The sequence below is a fragment of the Stegodyphus dumicola genome, chromosome 8 (assembly GCF_044657685.1).
Source record: "Stegodyphus dumicola isolate Sdum_Otavi_A_Nest chromosome 8, ASM4465768v1".
NCBI lineage: Eukaryota > Metazoa > Arthropoda > Arachnida > Araneae > Eresidae > Stegodyphus > Stegodyphus dumicola.
The window spans coordinates 109,389,828-109,404,149 of record NC_140775.1 but is presented as its reverse complement, the minus strand read 5'-3'; the positions used below and the strand labels follow the sequence as shown (position 1 = coordinate 109,404,149).

The window sequence follows — 14,322 nt, the reverse complement described above, 5'->3', positions numbered from 1 at the left end:
TATGAAACTTTTTGAGGCTGCAATTTTTTCCTCTCATTCTAAAATATGATATTTTTTAAACTGTATAATTTTCATCAAATATAGGATGTAAATTAAAAAACAAAACCATTTTACTCATGTAACAGTAAGTACACATTCTGGTCATACAAATAAATAAATAAAAGGTCCAATCTTGGTATAATCATATATATACGTATATATATAATGTTGTATGATTTTAAATTCACTTAGTTCGAAATCAAGTTATTCTAATACTTGCACAATAGCTGCAAAGTAAGAAAATAATAATTTATTTACTAAAGAAATATTGATTATATTATCTCCTAATATTAATTTTAGTAGAAGCATCTAAAAAGAGTGAACCCATAGGTAGTAAGTTTAATTCCGAAAATTGTTTTAAAGTAACTTGAATGTAAATTGTTAAAAATGTTTTATGGGGACTTGAATTAAATCATGAATAACAAAATTTCAATTGGAAAAAGGAATTAAATTAAAAGCAAGTAATCATTGCCATTGATCGGAAATTAGTTGACTTTTCAAGGGAAACAAACTAACTCCCGTTCAATGAACAATAATTAATAAATAAACACGAAGGTGTTTCGTCCTTTACTCAAGTAATAAGGTGATGCCAAACTGGCAAATTAAGTTAGGCCAAATATTTCCGTGAAGTGAAGGGATCCAGAACCAATGCAGAGCACCAAAGAACTCATTCTGATTAAGCATTTTCGCTAATACAATTTTGAGTGAAAAGAAATTTATGCAGTAAAATTGATAAATTACTTGAGTAATTGTCCCCCGACACCCTAGTGTTTATGCATTTTAATTCAAATCTATTTGTAAAAAATTAAACATTGGAAATGATTACTCAAAAGAAGAAACTGGTATCTTTATGAAGGCTGCTTTTTTCCAAGTTTTATAAAGATGTCAGTACTTTTATGCTGGGGTACCAGTGACTATGAAGGTGTTTACTTTGATTAATGCTGGTTGACATGTGTAAAGATTAGCTAATGATGCAATATTGTTATGGCCCTGGCGGTATGTAACAGATTTGGATAACTTTAACCATTTTTTCCCCTGGACTGCCAATGCAGTTAACACTAACACTATTACAGCAGAAAAAAAAAGGATTTAGGGGACATAACTATGAGGTTCTTTCTTGATTCATGAGAATCTTACTCTTGCTACTTATTTCAGTTCCCAACTTTTAATAACAATTTTTTATGCAATGTATCTGCAAATCCATTGAAAAATCTACTTTATCATTTTTAAGTATTTTCAATACCATCCAATTAGAGGCAATCTTTGTTATATAAAGAAGTTAATTAATATAAAAAATATTAATTAAATTATTTAAACAATTCACAGCATGCTCCTGGTGAATAAGCAATATTAAAGAAAACCGATTTATGATTGAAAAATTCATTTATACAATTTGTAACAATATATGAGATGACAATTTGTATATTAAAGCATTACTCTAAATAGCTTGAGTTCTAAAAGTCTGTAAGATATTATTTTAATTCTTGCTTACCTTGTTTGAAGTGAATTACTTTATATTTAGTCTTAGAATAAATATTCAGTTAGATTGAACACATTTTAATTAATTAATTTCAAAGTAAGGTTGCTGTCTATTGCTTATAAAATAACTCTGCATGTTGATTCTGCATATTTTTTAAATAAAACAATTTAGAAACCAAATTGGCATTATAAATAATTTTATACTATTTCTTAGCTCTTAACAATAGTATCAAAATTATACCTTCAAAATCTTAACCTGTGTGATTAAATAGTAATAAACAATAATAAAACATTATACAGCTCATGTCCTAAAGCTCTCACAAATAATACCATATAATCCCCTCTCCCAAAAAAGTGTGTTAATGAAAAGCGAATGTATGATTACACATACATGAGGTTTTCTGCTTAAATAAGAAAAATGTATCATAAGAAACATCAAAATTTCTGTAAAAATATAAGGACACAAAAATTTAATAATTACTTTCAACATCATCTAAAAGTTGCTTCTGTTCAATTATGGTTTCAGTATCTTGATTTTCAATCTCTCTGGGCACATATAGTACCAGTTCACCTTGGAGTTTACTTCTTAAATTCGAAAGTTCCCTTATATATTTTGATATCTGAGGTAAGTACTCTGACTTAATATCTTCAAAAGTTAAGTTTAAGAACAAATAATTATCAGAAATAATTTTAAAAGTGTTTTCTCCATTTCTAGCATTGGTAATGTTCTTATACAGTTATACATATATTAACAAATATGTTACTTATTAATACTAAGTAATAAGATTTATTTTAAAAGGAACTGTAACAAATTAATAAACAGAGTATTCAAAAAGTAAATTACTGCTAATTACATTAAAAAACAAATCACTATCACAATAACTGGAAGAACTATAGAACAAGAATACTGCATAACACAGAACGGAATTCATGTCCAAATTTTCGAATGAAAATGATACTGTTTTAGTAGCAGTAAGAGGAGATATTGTTACAAGGTACTACTTCTACTACAACAAAATGGTGAGCCAGTCAGAAATTTATTTTAAGGTTATAATATGATGAACAGTAGAATTTTTTAGGGTAAACTATTTTAATTATATTAAAATTCTTTGTGAACTTAGGGCAATGCATGAGGAAAATATAATGCCACATTCAGTCATCATATGGTGTCAAACAGTTGCATGCATTTTCCTGATGCTGATTAGCAAGGAAAGTCATCACCATTAATGCAAAAGACATTATGCAACAGACTCTTAAAATGCTTTGCAATAATCACTGCGTTATCGTCTAATAAAATGTGCAATGAACAATAATAAAACCTTACAAACCTGTTATTCTACAATCTCTTATAAATAATAATCACATCATAAAAAATGTTTAAATAATAAAATATACAACAAATTCAATGAATAATTGGATATTACAAAAGGAAGTGCTTATAAATGAAAGGAGCATCTATGAAATGGAGACACTATCAGCATCTGTAAAAATATTTGAAGTAGCAACAACAGCAAAAATGGTTATAAACACCATCTTCTTGAATTGTGAAGGAACTGTTCACATCAAGTTTAATGCAAAAGGGCACATCCATTAGTACTTACTTTTACTACCAATCAATGAGGCCTCTGCAGGAAGCCATGAAAATTAAAAGACACAAAAAGTTTAACAAAGCTCACCTTCATAACAGTGCAACATTACACAACATAACACGAGCTTTGCCTTAAAATTTCAGATAATTTGTCTGTGATAAACAGGTAAAAACAGAAATTTCAATATGATGCCATGGCCAATGAAAAGATTTCAATCATCAAGGAATCAAATGTTCAGTTGTATAATATTCAGATAATTTTTTTACAAACTATTTGTTATGTGATTATCACCTAATAACTTGTGCAATGAACAATAATAAAACCTTACAAACTTGTTATTCTACAACTTATAAATAATAATCACATCATAAAAAATGCTTAAATAATAAAATATATAACAAATGCAATGAGGAATTGAGTATTAGAAAAGGTAATGCTTATAAATGAAAGGAATACTATGAAATGGAGACAATATCAGCATCTGTAAAAAAACTTGAAGTTGCTACAACAGCAAAAAGGTTATAAGCACCATCTTCTTGAACTGTGAAGGAACTGTTCACATCAAGTTTAATGCAAAAGGGTACATCCATTAGTACTAATTTTCAGGCCTGCACCAAACCTAATCGGCGCCATCATGCAAATGTCTAGGAAGCGCCTTTATGTAGTAACGATATTAAAAAAAAAAATTAATTAAAAAACCAAAACCAAAAATAAAAAAAATAAAGATTAGCTTTTGTCTAAATATGCAAACATTTTGTGCTTTGTTTAAAACCCACACTTAAACATATTTATTGAACATTTATAACATTTATGTTATTAAAAGCTGCCGAACCAGTATAATGATTAGCGCTTCTGACTGCCACGCCAAAAAGCTAGGGTTCGACTTCGGAAGAAAACATGGATGTTTGTAAATGTATAATGTCCTTGCAGCATGTGGACACTCTAAATATGCGAGGTGAAAGTCTTCTCGAAAGATTAGTGGTAGAAGAAGAGGGGTGGGAGACGCTTGGACCCGTCCCCCTCCAGAGCATTCTCCATCAAAATTGGGGGCGAAACTGAGCTAAATCAAGGTAAAGTGATGAAGGATGTTGCCGACGACAGGCGTAACTTGCACTCCTTGCCACGAGGAATTTCATAGTGTGGTGTAGTGGCCGAAACAGCTATGCAAACCCTGGGTTGTGGCACAGGGTTAAATGAGCTTCAAACACAAGCTTTAACAATAACATGAATTTTAATAAGATGAAAAGCTTAACAGTTGCTTAACAGCTTGACAGTATGGGACTTTGATATACTTAGCACTGTAATTTCAGATTTTTGTTACAGAAAAAATTTTCTATCGCATTATACAAGAGGAATGATCATTCTTAGCAGGCCAACATGCCTATAGCTCTAAACAGGAAAAAGTCATTTCTCTTCTCAGAAAACCACATTATATATCTCCCTGTGTTTACTTGTGCTGAACTCCCAGAGGGGGGAGAATGATTCTTTCACTCATATGTAACAAAGTGTCTATCTCCTGACCCTGCTGAAAAGACTTCTTTTACCCCTTTGTCCACGGGAGTGATCCACGAGGCTGCAACCGGAATCATTAACAAAGGCACAGGATTTCACCACTAATGAAAATTATTGAACTCTGAAATCCTTCATCCTAGACAAAGAACCTTTATGCCACAGTGGGCTTGGGCTGACTATAGGTCAGACAAGTGAGCATTAGTCAACAGCAACATGTTATAAAAAAGTATCACTGCAAGTGAAGTGAAATAATATACTAAATGCACTGGATACCAAATACATTGCTGAACGCTACTTATTATTTTAAAATTCAAAATGAAGTAATATACATATCTAATAAGTTTGCACTGAATAAATTGTTGTTCTCAGCGTAGTTTACGACAAGGTTCAAATTGTGATTACAAAAATGCTCCAGGGCTGATATCTAGGGATATATCCAAAATTGTTTTCTGAACACCGCTATGTTGTTGACAATGATATAGCATAGAGTTTCAAGCGGCGATGCTATATTTCCTCTAAAAGTTTGCAAAACTGCAGTTCATGCATAAGTACTATGTAATGTACTAAGTATATTGCTTTGATTTTTATCAATTAATGCTTTTGCAGTTTTTGACATAAGTTGGGCTGATCTTCTAAATATATGTGAACAAAAATACGTGATGCCGATGCGTATGCAAGGGTACAGGGAGAACCGTAGACGTGTTCAACAAATTGCTTAGTCCTTATTTAGTGTCTACTGTTGCAATCATAGTAATTTGTGCAACATTTATCTTTTCTGTAATTTTTTTTTTTTTTTTTTTTTTTTTTTTTTTTGTGATTGCTTGATGTTATATTTATTCTACATAAGAAAGGTAAGGGCAGTTACATATTATGTTAAACTTGGGTTAGTTTTTTAATTCAGAAAAGTGACAATTTGAGCATAATTATTCGTAATTTTTTTTTGCATGAACCATTTGTTTATTAAACTAAAAATTATTATCTTCCGAGAACAAAGGATTGACATACTTACGGAGTACCACTGAATTTAAAATATACCTATTTGAGATTTGAAGTGAAATAAAAATATACAAGGTATTCTGAAATCAAAATTGCCCATTTTCCGATTTTTAGCTATACGGGAAACCAAAGGAAAATGCTTAGTTATTTCATTATGTCTTTAATACATACTTTAAATTTTATTTATTTGATTTATTTACTTTAATAAACAAACGAGAACCACAACCTTCTTGAATTATTTAGTATCGATCTAATAGTTCATATATTTTCCATGATTTAAGATATACTCATTTTTTCAGAAGTAAGGTAAAATATTTCAGTGACCTTTCCGAGTGTTTTGAAGAAGCATTTTATGCAATAGTTCTTATAATAGTTATTTTCTACTTTTATGTTTACTTCTACTTTTTTCATTTTTCCTCAGATGTCGGAAGAAAAATAGAAAAAAAAAACTGTCTGAGTGTTAGAATGTAATGAAAAGCAGGAAGGTGAGAGGAAGACGTAATAAATCAGAACTTTAAAACTACTCAGTTTTTCCAAAACCCAAAGAATACCCAACCTGACGCTACTCGTTCTAGTTGTCCATTAATGTCTCAGCTAAAACTGAAATTACCAAAAGGACCTAATAATCAGAAAGAGTTAGAAAATGTTTTCACCTGGGAATTATCTTCAATGCGAGTCTGCCGAAAGAAACAGAGAAAATACTATTGAAATCTACAATTTCTGCAGTAAATACGCATTTTCCTGTGCCTGATGATTCCGGATTATGCCCAAGTCCCTTATTGCAATCTCAAGTTCAAGCCTTAATAGAAAATTGTTCTGGATGTTACCAGAACCTGGTTTCGAGTTTCAGTTTCCCAAAAGACAAAAATAGACATAATTTCTTTTAGATGTAATTTAGTCTAATCATGCCAAGCAACAAAAGAGTTAATCCGATTTCTTAGAACGATTACGAAAGAATAAACCTGTTAATTCGGAATTTCAAATTTAATTAAAAAAGAGACTAAGCATTGGGACGATGTTATTGAAAGAATAATCTATGCCATTCAGTTTTTAGCGAAATAAAAATTAGCAATCTGTGGTTCCAGTAAAAAAGTATTCAAAAGATATCTAGAAATGATCACAAAATTTGACACTATCAATGTCTGTATATATTAATAAAATTAAAACTAAAAAAATATGTTTCATTACCTTGGAAATAAAATTCAAAATAAAACAATAAGCTTATTAGGGGATAATATAAAAGCAAATTATTTAAAATATAAATAAATATAATATAAAGCAAATTATTTTATATAAAGTCAAACAGACAAGTAATTTTTCTATTTAACTTGATTGCACCCCTAATGCTAGCCATCAAGAGCAGAGATCAATTTGTATGAAGTATCTTAATTTAGAAAATACAGACATGAGTATTGAAGAAAGGTTTTTAGTATTTTGTATTACAACAGATACGACCATTGAAGGATGAACTACATTTTATTAAAAACCTTAGAGAAAAATGGTTTAGATATTAGTAATTTATGCGGCCAAGAATATGACAATGGTTCAAACATGAGAAGTAAACAGTTTTCAAGTAATTATGCTCAAATCGTTGCTTTTCCGAATTAAAAAGTTAAACTAAGTTTAACATAATATGTAACTGCACTTACCTTTTTTTATGTAGAAAAACAATAACAACAGGTAATCACAAAAAAGATCAATGTTGCACAAATTACTACTATTGCAACAGTAGACACAAAATAATGATTAAGCAATTTGTCGAATACGTCTACCCTTACATACGCATCGGCATCAAGTATTTCCACGTTCAAATAAGACAGAAGAGAACACCAAAGACGAACTCCTGTCTTGGCTATAACTTTCGATCAAATAAAACAGTGTGCTAGGAAGAAGGGACACTCAGATCTGGCAATGTTGAGGCTACCTTAACACAGTTAAATGCTCCAACCCCTAGAGGTGATCCAAGAAGTCGCTAACCTATCGGTCGAGCCGACGAGCTAAGACTAAGCTGAGTGGACAGCAATACTCAGAAACTCCCATTCCACGTGCCTGTTCTGGAGGGATGGTAAAAACATCTGCCATAAACAAGGGCCTGAACCCCGGACAGCAGAACGAAGTCATTTAAATACTGTCAAAAAGATCGGGCCACTAATCTAGCCTGCTACCACTACCTCATGCTATACAGATCTCGGCTTTAGGTGACCCCAGTGAAAACCAAGGAAGGAAATGAATATGCAGTTTTGGGGCTCCAGGCATCCACTGGAAACCTCAAGCAGTTTAAAGGCTAGCTGAATTCGCCAATTCCATCGACGGGGACTGTTTCGTCCTGAACAACCATGAATATCTGACTATATAGCTACACCACAACCAACGGAATGGACAAGACAGTACCATGCGTTCTCTGACGAACCTGAAAAAAACAACGCCAGCAATGACTTCCGTCCTGTGCAGACTGTTTTGAAACACTCGTGGCCAAGACTGCCTAGGTACAGATCCTAATCAGCAGCTTCCCAGGTTTTACCTGAGTCGACCCCCGGAGAAGAGTTCAAATATGACAAGAATTTTCCTGTTTAGGCTGGCAGCGAGACGAACTGCTTGTTTTAATGATTGAACGGCACCCTTTTGATTCGGCGCCATCGTGTGCCACACGACCTTGCACCTATTGTTGGTGCGGGTCTGCTGATTTTTACTGCCAATCAATGAGGCCTCTGCAGGAAGCCATGAAAAATAAGACACAAAAAGTTTTAAAAAGGCTCAGCTCTCCTTCATAATAATGCAAGATTACACAACATAACACAAGCTTTGCCTAAAAGTTTCAGATAATGTGTCTATGATAAACAAGTAAAAACAGAAATTCCATTATGATCCCACAGCCAATAAGCAGATTTCAGTCATCAAGGAATGTTAGGTTGCACATTCAGATATTTTTTTTACAAATTATTTGCTATGTGATTATCTTTAATGCAGTGTTTTTGTTATAAATTGTATTGCTGTGCATCTCTAAATAACATTTTCTAGACCTGTGAATTTAATCAAGTGTAACTTAAATTTTTAATCCTTCTCATATTTAAATTTACAGAATTTACTTAATTTGTTTGTTTCATTTAACCAAAATAAAATACATTTTATGTAGTGCTGACATAAAAAATGATATTTCAGAATTTATGAAATATTACACAAAAATATTAAATTATAACTAAATTTAATTAAGAAATCTTAATGCTAATTTAGAAAACCAAACACAGCAATACCTCGCATATTTCATCTTCAATCAGTCTGGATTCACTATAGTACAATTTAAAAAGTTCAAAACAAATTAAATTTTAATTATAATAATACAAAATGTTGTAGTTATAAAAATTAGAAAAGTTAAAATGCAAAAAGAAAACTACAGAGAAACTCACAAAGCCAAAAAGTTTAACAAATAAGGTTGTTAGATTGGAAAACAAAGGAAAGGAATATGATTCTGCTACATGTTTACATGAAATATCTATAAAAATAGAAGAAATTCTCTTTTAACCAAGACAAAAATGAAGCAAATAAATGAAAGAGAAGAATTAGCCAATTAAGAAAAATTGTATTTATATTCAGGAGCCACATATCACATGGCAAGAAATAAGGAAATATTTACCAGTTTTTTAAAGATGCAGAACAAATAATAACAGCTGAAAGAGAAGCTATGATCAAGTCAGCTAGAACTGGTGATATTAAAAAGCAAACTGATAGAAATACAATAATTTTTAATGTTCTGGAAGTACCTTAATTTAACTGAAAATTTACTGTCAGTACTAAAAATACTTAATCACAAATTAAAAGCAATATTACTATAATTAAAGCTAATAGAATACATGCTAATAGCTAGCAGACTTTATCTAACAGAAGTAGAAATAAATGTGAATTGGAAGGAAATGTAATAAAGCTAAAATTAGTAATTTAATGGTATACTATGGCATATGAGGTGATAGAAATGAAGAAAAACTTATTGGTAACTGGATTAGAATACATAAAATTTTCCAAAAACAATTGTAAAGCTCATGCATTAGGAAAAATGAAAAAAATTCTTATAAAAGTGTGAAATTCAAACAATCTGATGGTATTTTAAAATTACAACATAAAATTTTAGATGGACTGATTGATAAATCAATACTTGGAAGTTATCATCTAACAGTGAGAGATGATTACAGTAACTTCAGGTTTGTGATTGCAATTGAAAAAAAAAGAGTGAAACTTCAGAACCCTTGGTAAAACATATCATTTAAGAACCATGAAAGAAAAGGTAAATAATTTGTAGTGATAATAGCAGCAAATGCTTAGCTAAGAGCATAAAAGAATTTCTTGAAAAAAATAGGAATTTATTGAATTTACAATGCCTTACACTCCAAAGAATAATCAGAATGCTGAATATTTTAATTGTACTATCATTGAAACTGTTAGAACTATGTAGGATGATTGAAAATTATTGATAAATTTTTGGGAGTGAAAATGTTAAAGCAGTTGTTCATGTGAATAACAGGAGCCACATAAAAAACTAAAATGAAATATACAGAGGATACAGAATATGAAACATACAGAGGATGTAAGTCCATTATTTATCATAAAAGATTTGGACGTGAAGCATATATTCATATAAGAGAAGAAAAATGTCGAAAGATGGATCTAAAAGCACAAAAGAGAATTATGGCTAGATACAGTAATGAAGAGAAAAGCAAACAAAATTTATAATTCTGAACTAAGGGAAATTCAGGGATTGAGAGGTGTAAAATTTAATCAGCAGAATATCAAAATAATTTTACTGAAGAGAAACAAACTGGAAATTCAATAAAAATCAAATATTAAAAAAACTAATTATTTTTTACAAGGAACAAAACATGATAATGAAAAAAATTCAAGAATAAAGAATAAGAATCAGAGAAAATAAGATTACTCTTTAGAATATAATCATATAACATATCAATAATCTGAAAAATGCTATTGCTAAACACAGATGATGAAAATGGCAGAAACTCATCATTTGAAATACCAATAACTGAGTCCCTTCAAATAACACTTTCGCTGGTAAAACATCCCCACAGCAAAGAAAAGTAAGAGCCATAAATTCACCAGAAAAAAAAACATTATATATTAGCTAGATGTAGTATATAATACATATGAAGAATTAATTAAGACTTAAAATGAAACTGTGAAATTTGCTGAAAGTTTTGTGTATACATAATGATAAAGAATTGAGTTCAGTGAAGGCTAATGAAGTTTGGAGTTAACTAAATGACCTATGGATAAAAAGTTAGTATAGATAGTCACTAACAAGCAGATAAAGGATAATTTAGAAACAACTTACACATAGGACTAGTAGCAAATGAGTTTAACCTAAGAAAAGGAATAGATTATGAAGACAGATTTAGTCCGTCCATAAAACCTGCAACTTTTAAAACAGTGTTATCAGTTGTAGTTTATGAACACTATAAAATAAGTTTTTTGGATGTAAAAATTATACATTTAAATGGACACTTAGATAAACTAATTTAGGTACTTAAGTATTAACGCAGCTGCAGATTTGGCGGTTTTTAAGTGCCGCCAACCTACACCTAAAATTTTTGCGGCAATGCTTTATTTAAAATCAAAGTAATCAATTGGATTTCGGTGGAAAATGGGCTGATATAGAGTTTAACATAGATTCAAAATGGTCTCTATTTTTTTTTTTTTTTTTTTTAACCTGATGCTGCCGCCATACAAAATCTGCTAAATAAGATTCTAAATTATGTCTCGCTGTCCCCTTATGTCTCTTGTTCCTCCATTTAGCACTGCCCCACATTCTCTCAACTGTTTGTGTATGAATTTCTGTATCAGGATCAATAAAATTGTATTGATTAACTTTAGCACATAGGAATCCTTCTTTTTCTTTTCTATTCTATTTGTTTGGTAACCTTTCCAACTGTCAGAAAAAATTGTGCTACTATCTGCAATGTTTTCAATAATTTTATTAAGAAGGGTCCAGCCAGTTCTATTAGGAACAGTGACAACAAATGAATCTTTTGTTTCTTTACATATACCACCAAACACCCACTGTTCGGGTAATACTCGACCACAATTATTTTTATGCTTAGTAATCAAACTTTCATCAATTTCCACAATGCAATCTGGTCTACCACATTCTTGTTTGGTTTATTCTCCATGTCCACATGTAATTGTTCCAATCTATAACAGTTTTATCCAATAAATCAAGTTGCTTTTCAGAAAATTTAATCAACATCAACTCCTTACACCAGCAGTATATGAATCTCAAAGCTGAACAAAATTGAATTCTACTTCCTTCAAACCAGTTGTCTTTTCTAAGTCCCACTTGCTGATCCCACTGTCTTAAATTACATTTCCAAAACGGACGTTTACCAAAAAAAAAAGTTTCATAGCATGCGAATTGGTACATTTTCATTGTTTTGGTAAAATATTTCGCTCCTGAAAAAATAAAATTGCATCTTCTGTGTTTGGCAAATCCCAAAGATGCCTTTTCGTAGCACTAAAAAATGACGTCAAAAACCAGCAAACAACAAGGCAAAAAGGAATACAAAAGATAACTGCATGCGAACAACAAGATTGCTTTTTATTGGCACATCAGCGCAACTTATGCTGTGGTGGCGTTAATACGTAAGTACCCTAAATTTCATGGAACTATTGCCTATTTTTATCTCAAATTCCGAAAAAGTATATATTGTGAATAAAAGTATCTATTTACTACTATAGTCAAGAAGATGTAGATGAAGAATTATGTTAAGTCCTAATAAAAAGAATTTAAGAAGATTAAATCAGAAAATGCCAACTAAGATAATTTACTTAAAAACATTTTAAATTGATAATAAAAAAGCATTGGTACCTGTCTACTGCACCAGCCTTTGTGAGCTAAAGCACTTGTGTAATTAGGGCTTAAGAAAATACAATTTGTTCCTAAAAGTTAAAAACATCGGTACTTACGTATTATCGCAACCAGGTTGGAGCTATTTGTAAGTTTGAGTAAAAAAGTATGAATAGAAAGAAAATGTACATTTATTAATTACAGATAATTTTTAATACAGTTTTTTATATTATTTTGTTTTAAAATATAAAATAGCAATTAAACCCTTCCGGTTTCGAATTTGAATAAGTTGCAGAATTATTTTTTCGGCGGAAATCTTTTGGCTATTGCTTTAGCACTAATTGAAAACCGTATTCGCCATAACCATGTACACGTCAACTTATTTTTACTTAAGAAAACATCCCAGAATTGCACAAAAATGGCATTGCGCACACTCTTAACTGTATCCATGTACACTGCTATTTTCTCATAAATTACAAAAATTTGCACAAAAATGCAGGAAAATTTTGTGAATCTCCACATGCTCTTTTTACAAAACTACGTATAACACGTAGGGTTGCCGTAAGTAGGGTCACCAAATTTGGCAATTTATGCGAATTTTGGCCTGGTTGCGATAATACGTAAGTACCAAAACATCTACAAAATCAAAATTAACTACAGTAAACCATAAATTGAAAATTCATTCAACATCTCTCCAGCACAAGTTATTTAATATCTATATATAACAGAGAGGAAGAAAGAATTTAATATCAATTTGTATTATTATAGTGTTTAATGCAGTATTGTCTGCAATTTATTTATAATAATATAATTCAACAAAATTCGATACATACATTAATTATTGTATTTACAGAATTTTGTAAGCAGTTTATTTAAAGTAATATGTGCACATAAAAATACCAAAATACTTTGTTTTTAATTTATTTCATATGCTTTTATTTGAAAAAATATACAAAAACATACCAGAAAATTCATTTTTTATGGACTTTTTCTGGTGAACACAGTTTGGCAGTTACTGATAACAATGCCTTGAATATCAATGATACTTTTTTTTCCATTAATGGCAGACTGAAAATAGTAAGCATAATGAGCATTTTATGATGATATGACATACAGTGTTTTGTAAGGTGAAACAGTGTGAAAATTTACTTGACCTAAGATGATCAAAACAAAACAAAAAAAATTTTAAAGCATAATTTATCCTGAAATTAAGTTTGCTCTGGTGACTGAAAACTGCTTTACAGTTTGCTTATTTTTTATCTGTAAGACTTAAGTAGATCCTTTTAACTTAATAGCTTTCTTTCGAGTGTGTAGAGTGAACAATATCCTGTTCCAAATCAGGTTTAAAGTTCAAGTTAGTGTAGATTGCAGTATTGCTGAAAAAGTTAAAGAGGCATTTTTAATAAAATACTAAAATTATTAGAAATAAAGGAATACACAAAAACTGTAAAAGCTTTTGCTCATTTAGAAATAAATAATTTTAAACAAAGTAACTGCTAAATTGATGTAAATAGAAAACTTAAAATGTACAAATCTTTTTACATTTAGCAACGCAGTACAATTTTTTAGATCTTACAAAATCTTAAAATTCTGGCAAATTTTATCAGAAAATTTATCATTGGTGTCAGATAATCAATTTTTTGATTGTCTATAGAATATTAGCAGTTATTTTTTTTTTTTTTTACTGTTATGAATTTCTAAATGAGTAAATTGGAATATATTTTTCTGAGAAGAGCTAAGAGTTCAGATTTGGAATATTTGTCCTTGCATGTTTTAAAGCAAGTTGATTTAATTAATATGATTTTCCATCTTTGACAAGTATAATCAAATATAGCAGATCGTGCATATATACATTATATCTGA

General features: G+C 30.4%; 1 protein-coding gene across 1 annotated transcript in view; it reads right to left on the bottom strand.

Annotated features, from left to right (window-relative positions):
- LOC118187326 (dynein axonemal heavy chain 2-like) overlaps positions 1-14,322 on the bottom strand; it is a 280,776-nt gene that overhangs the window by 261,871 nt on the left and 4,583 nt on the right. The window contains exon 4 of the mRNA XM_085822256.1: positions 2,000-2,164. Within this exon, the coding sequence (XP_085678382.1) occupies positions 2,000-2,164 (165 nt within the window). The remainder of the gene's footprint in view (positions 1-1,999; positions 2,165-14,322) is intronic.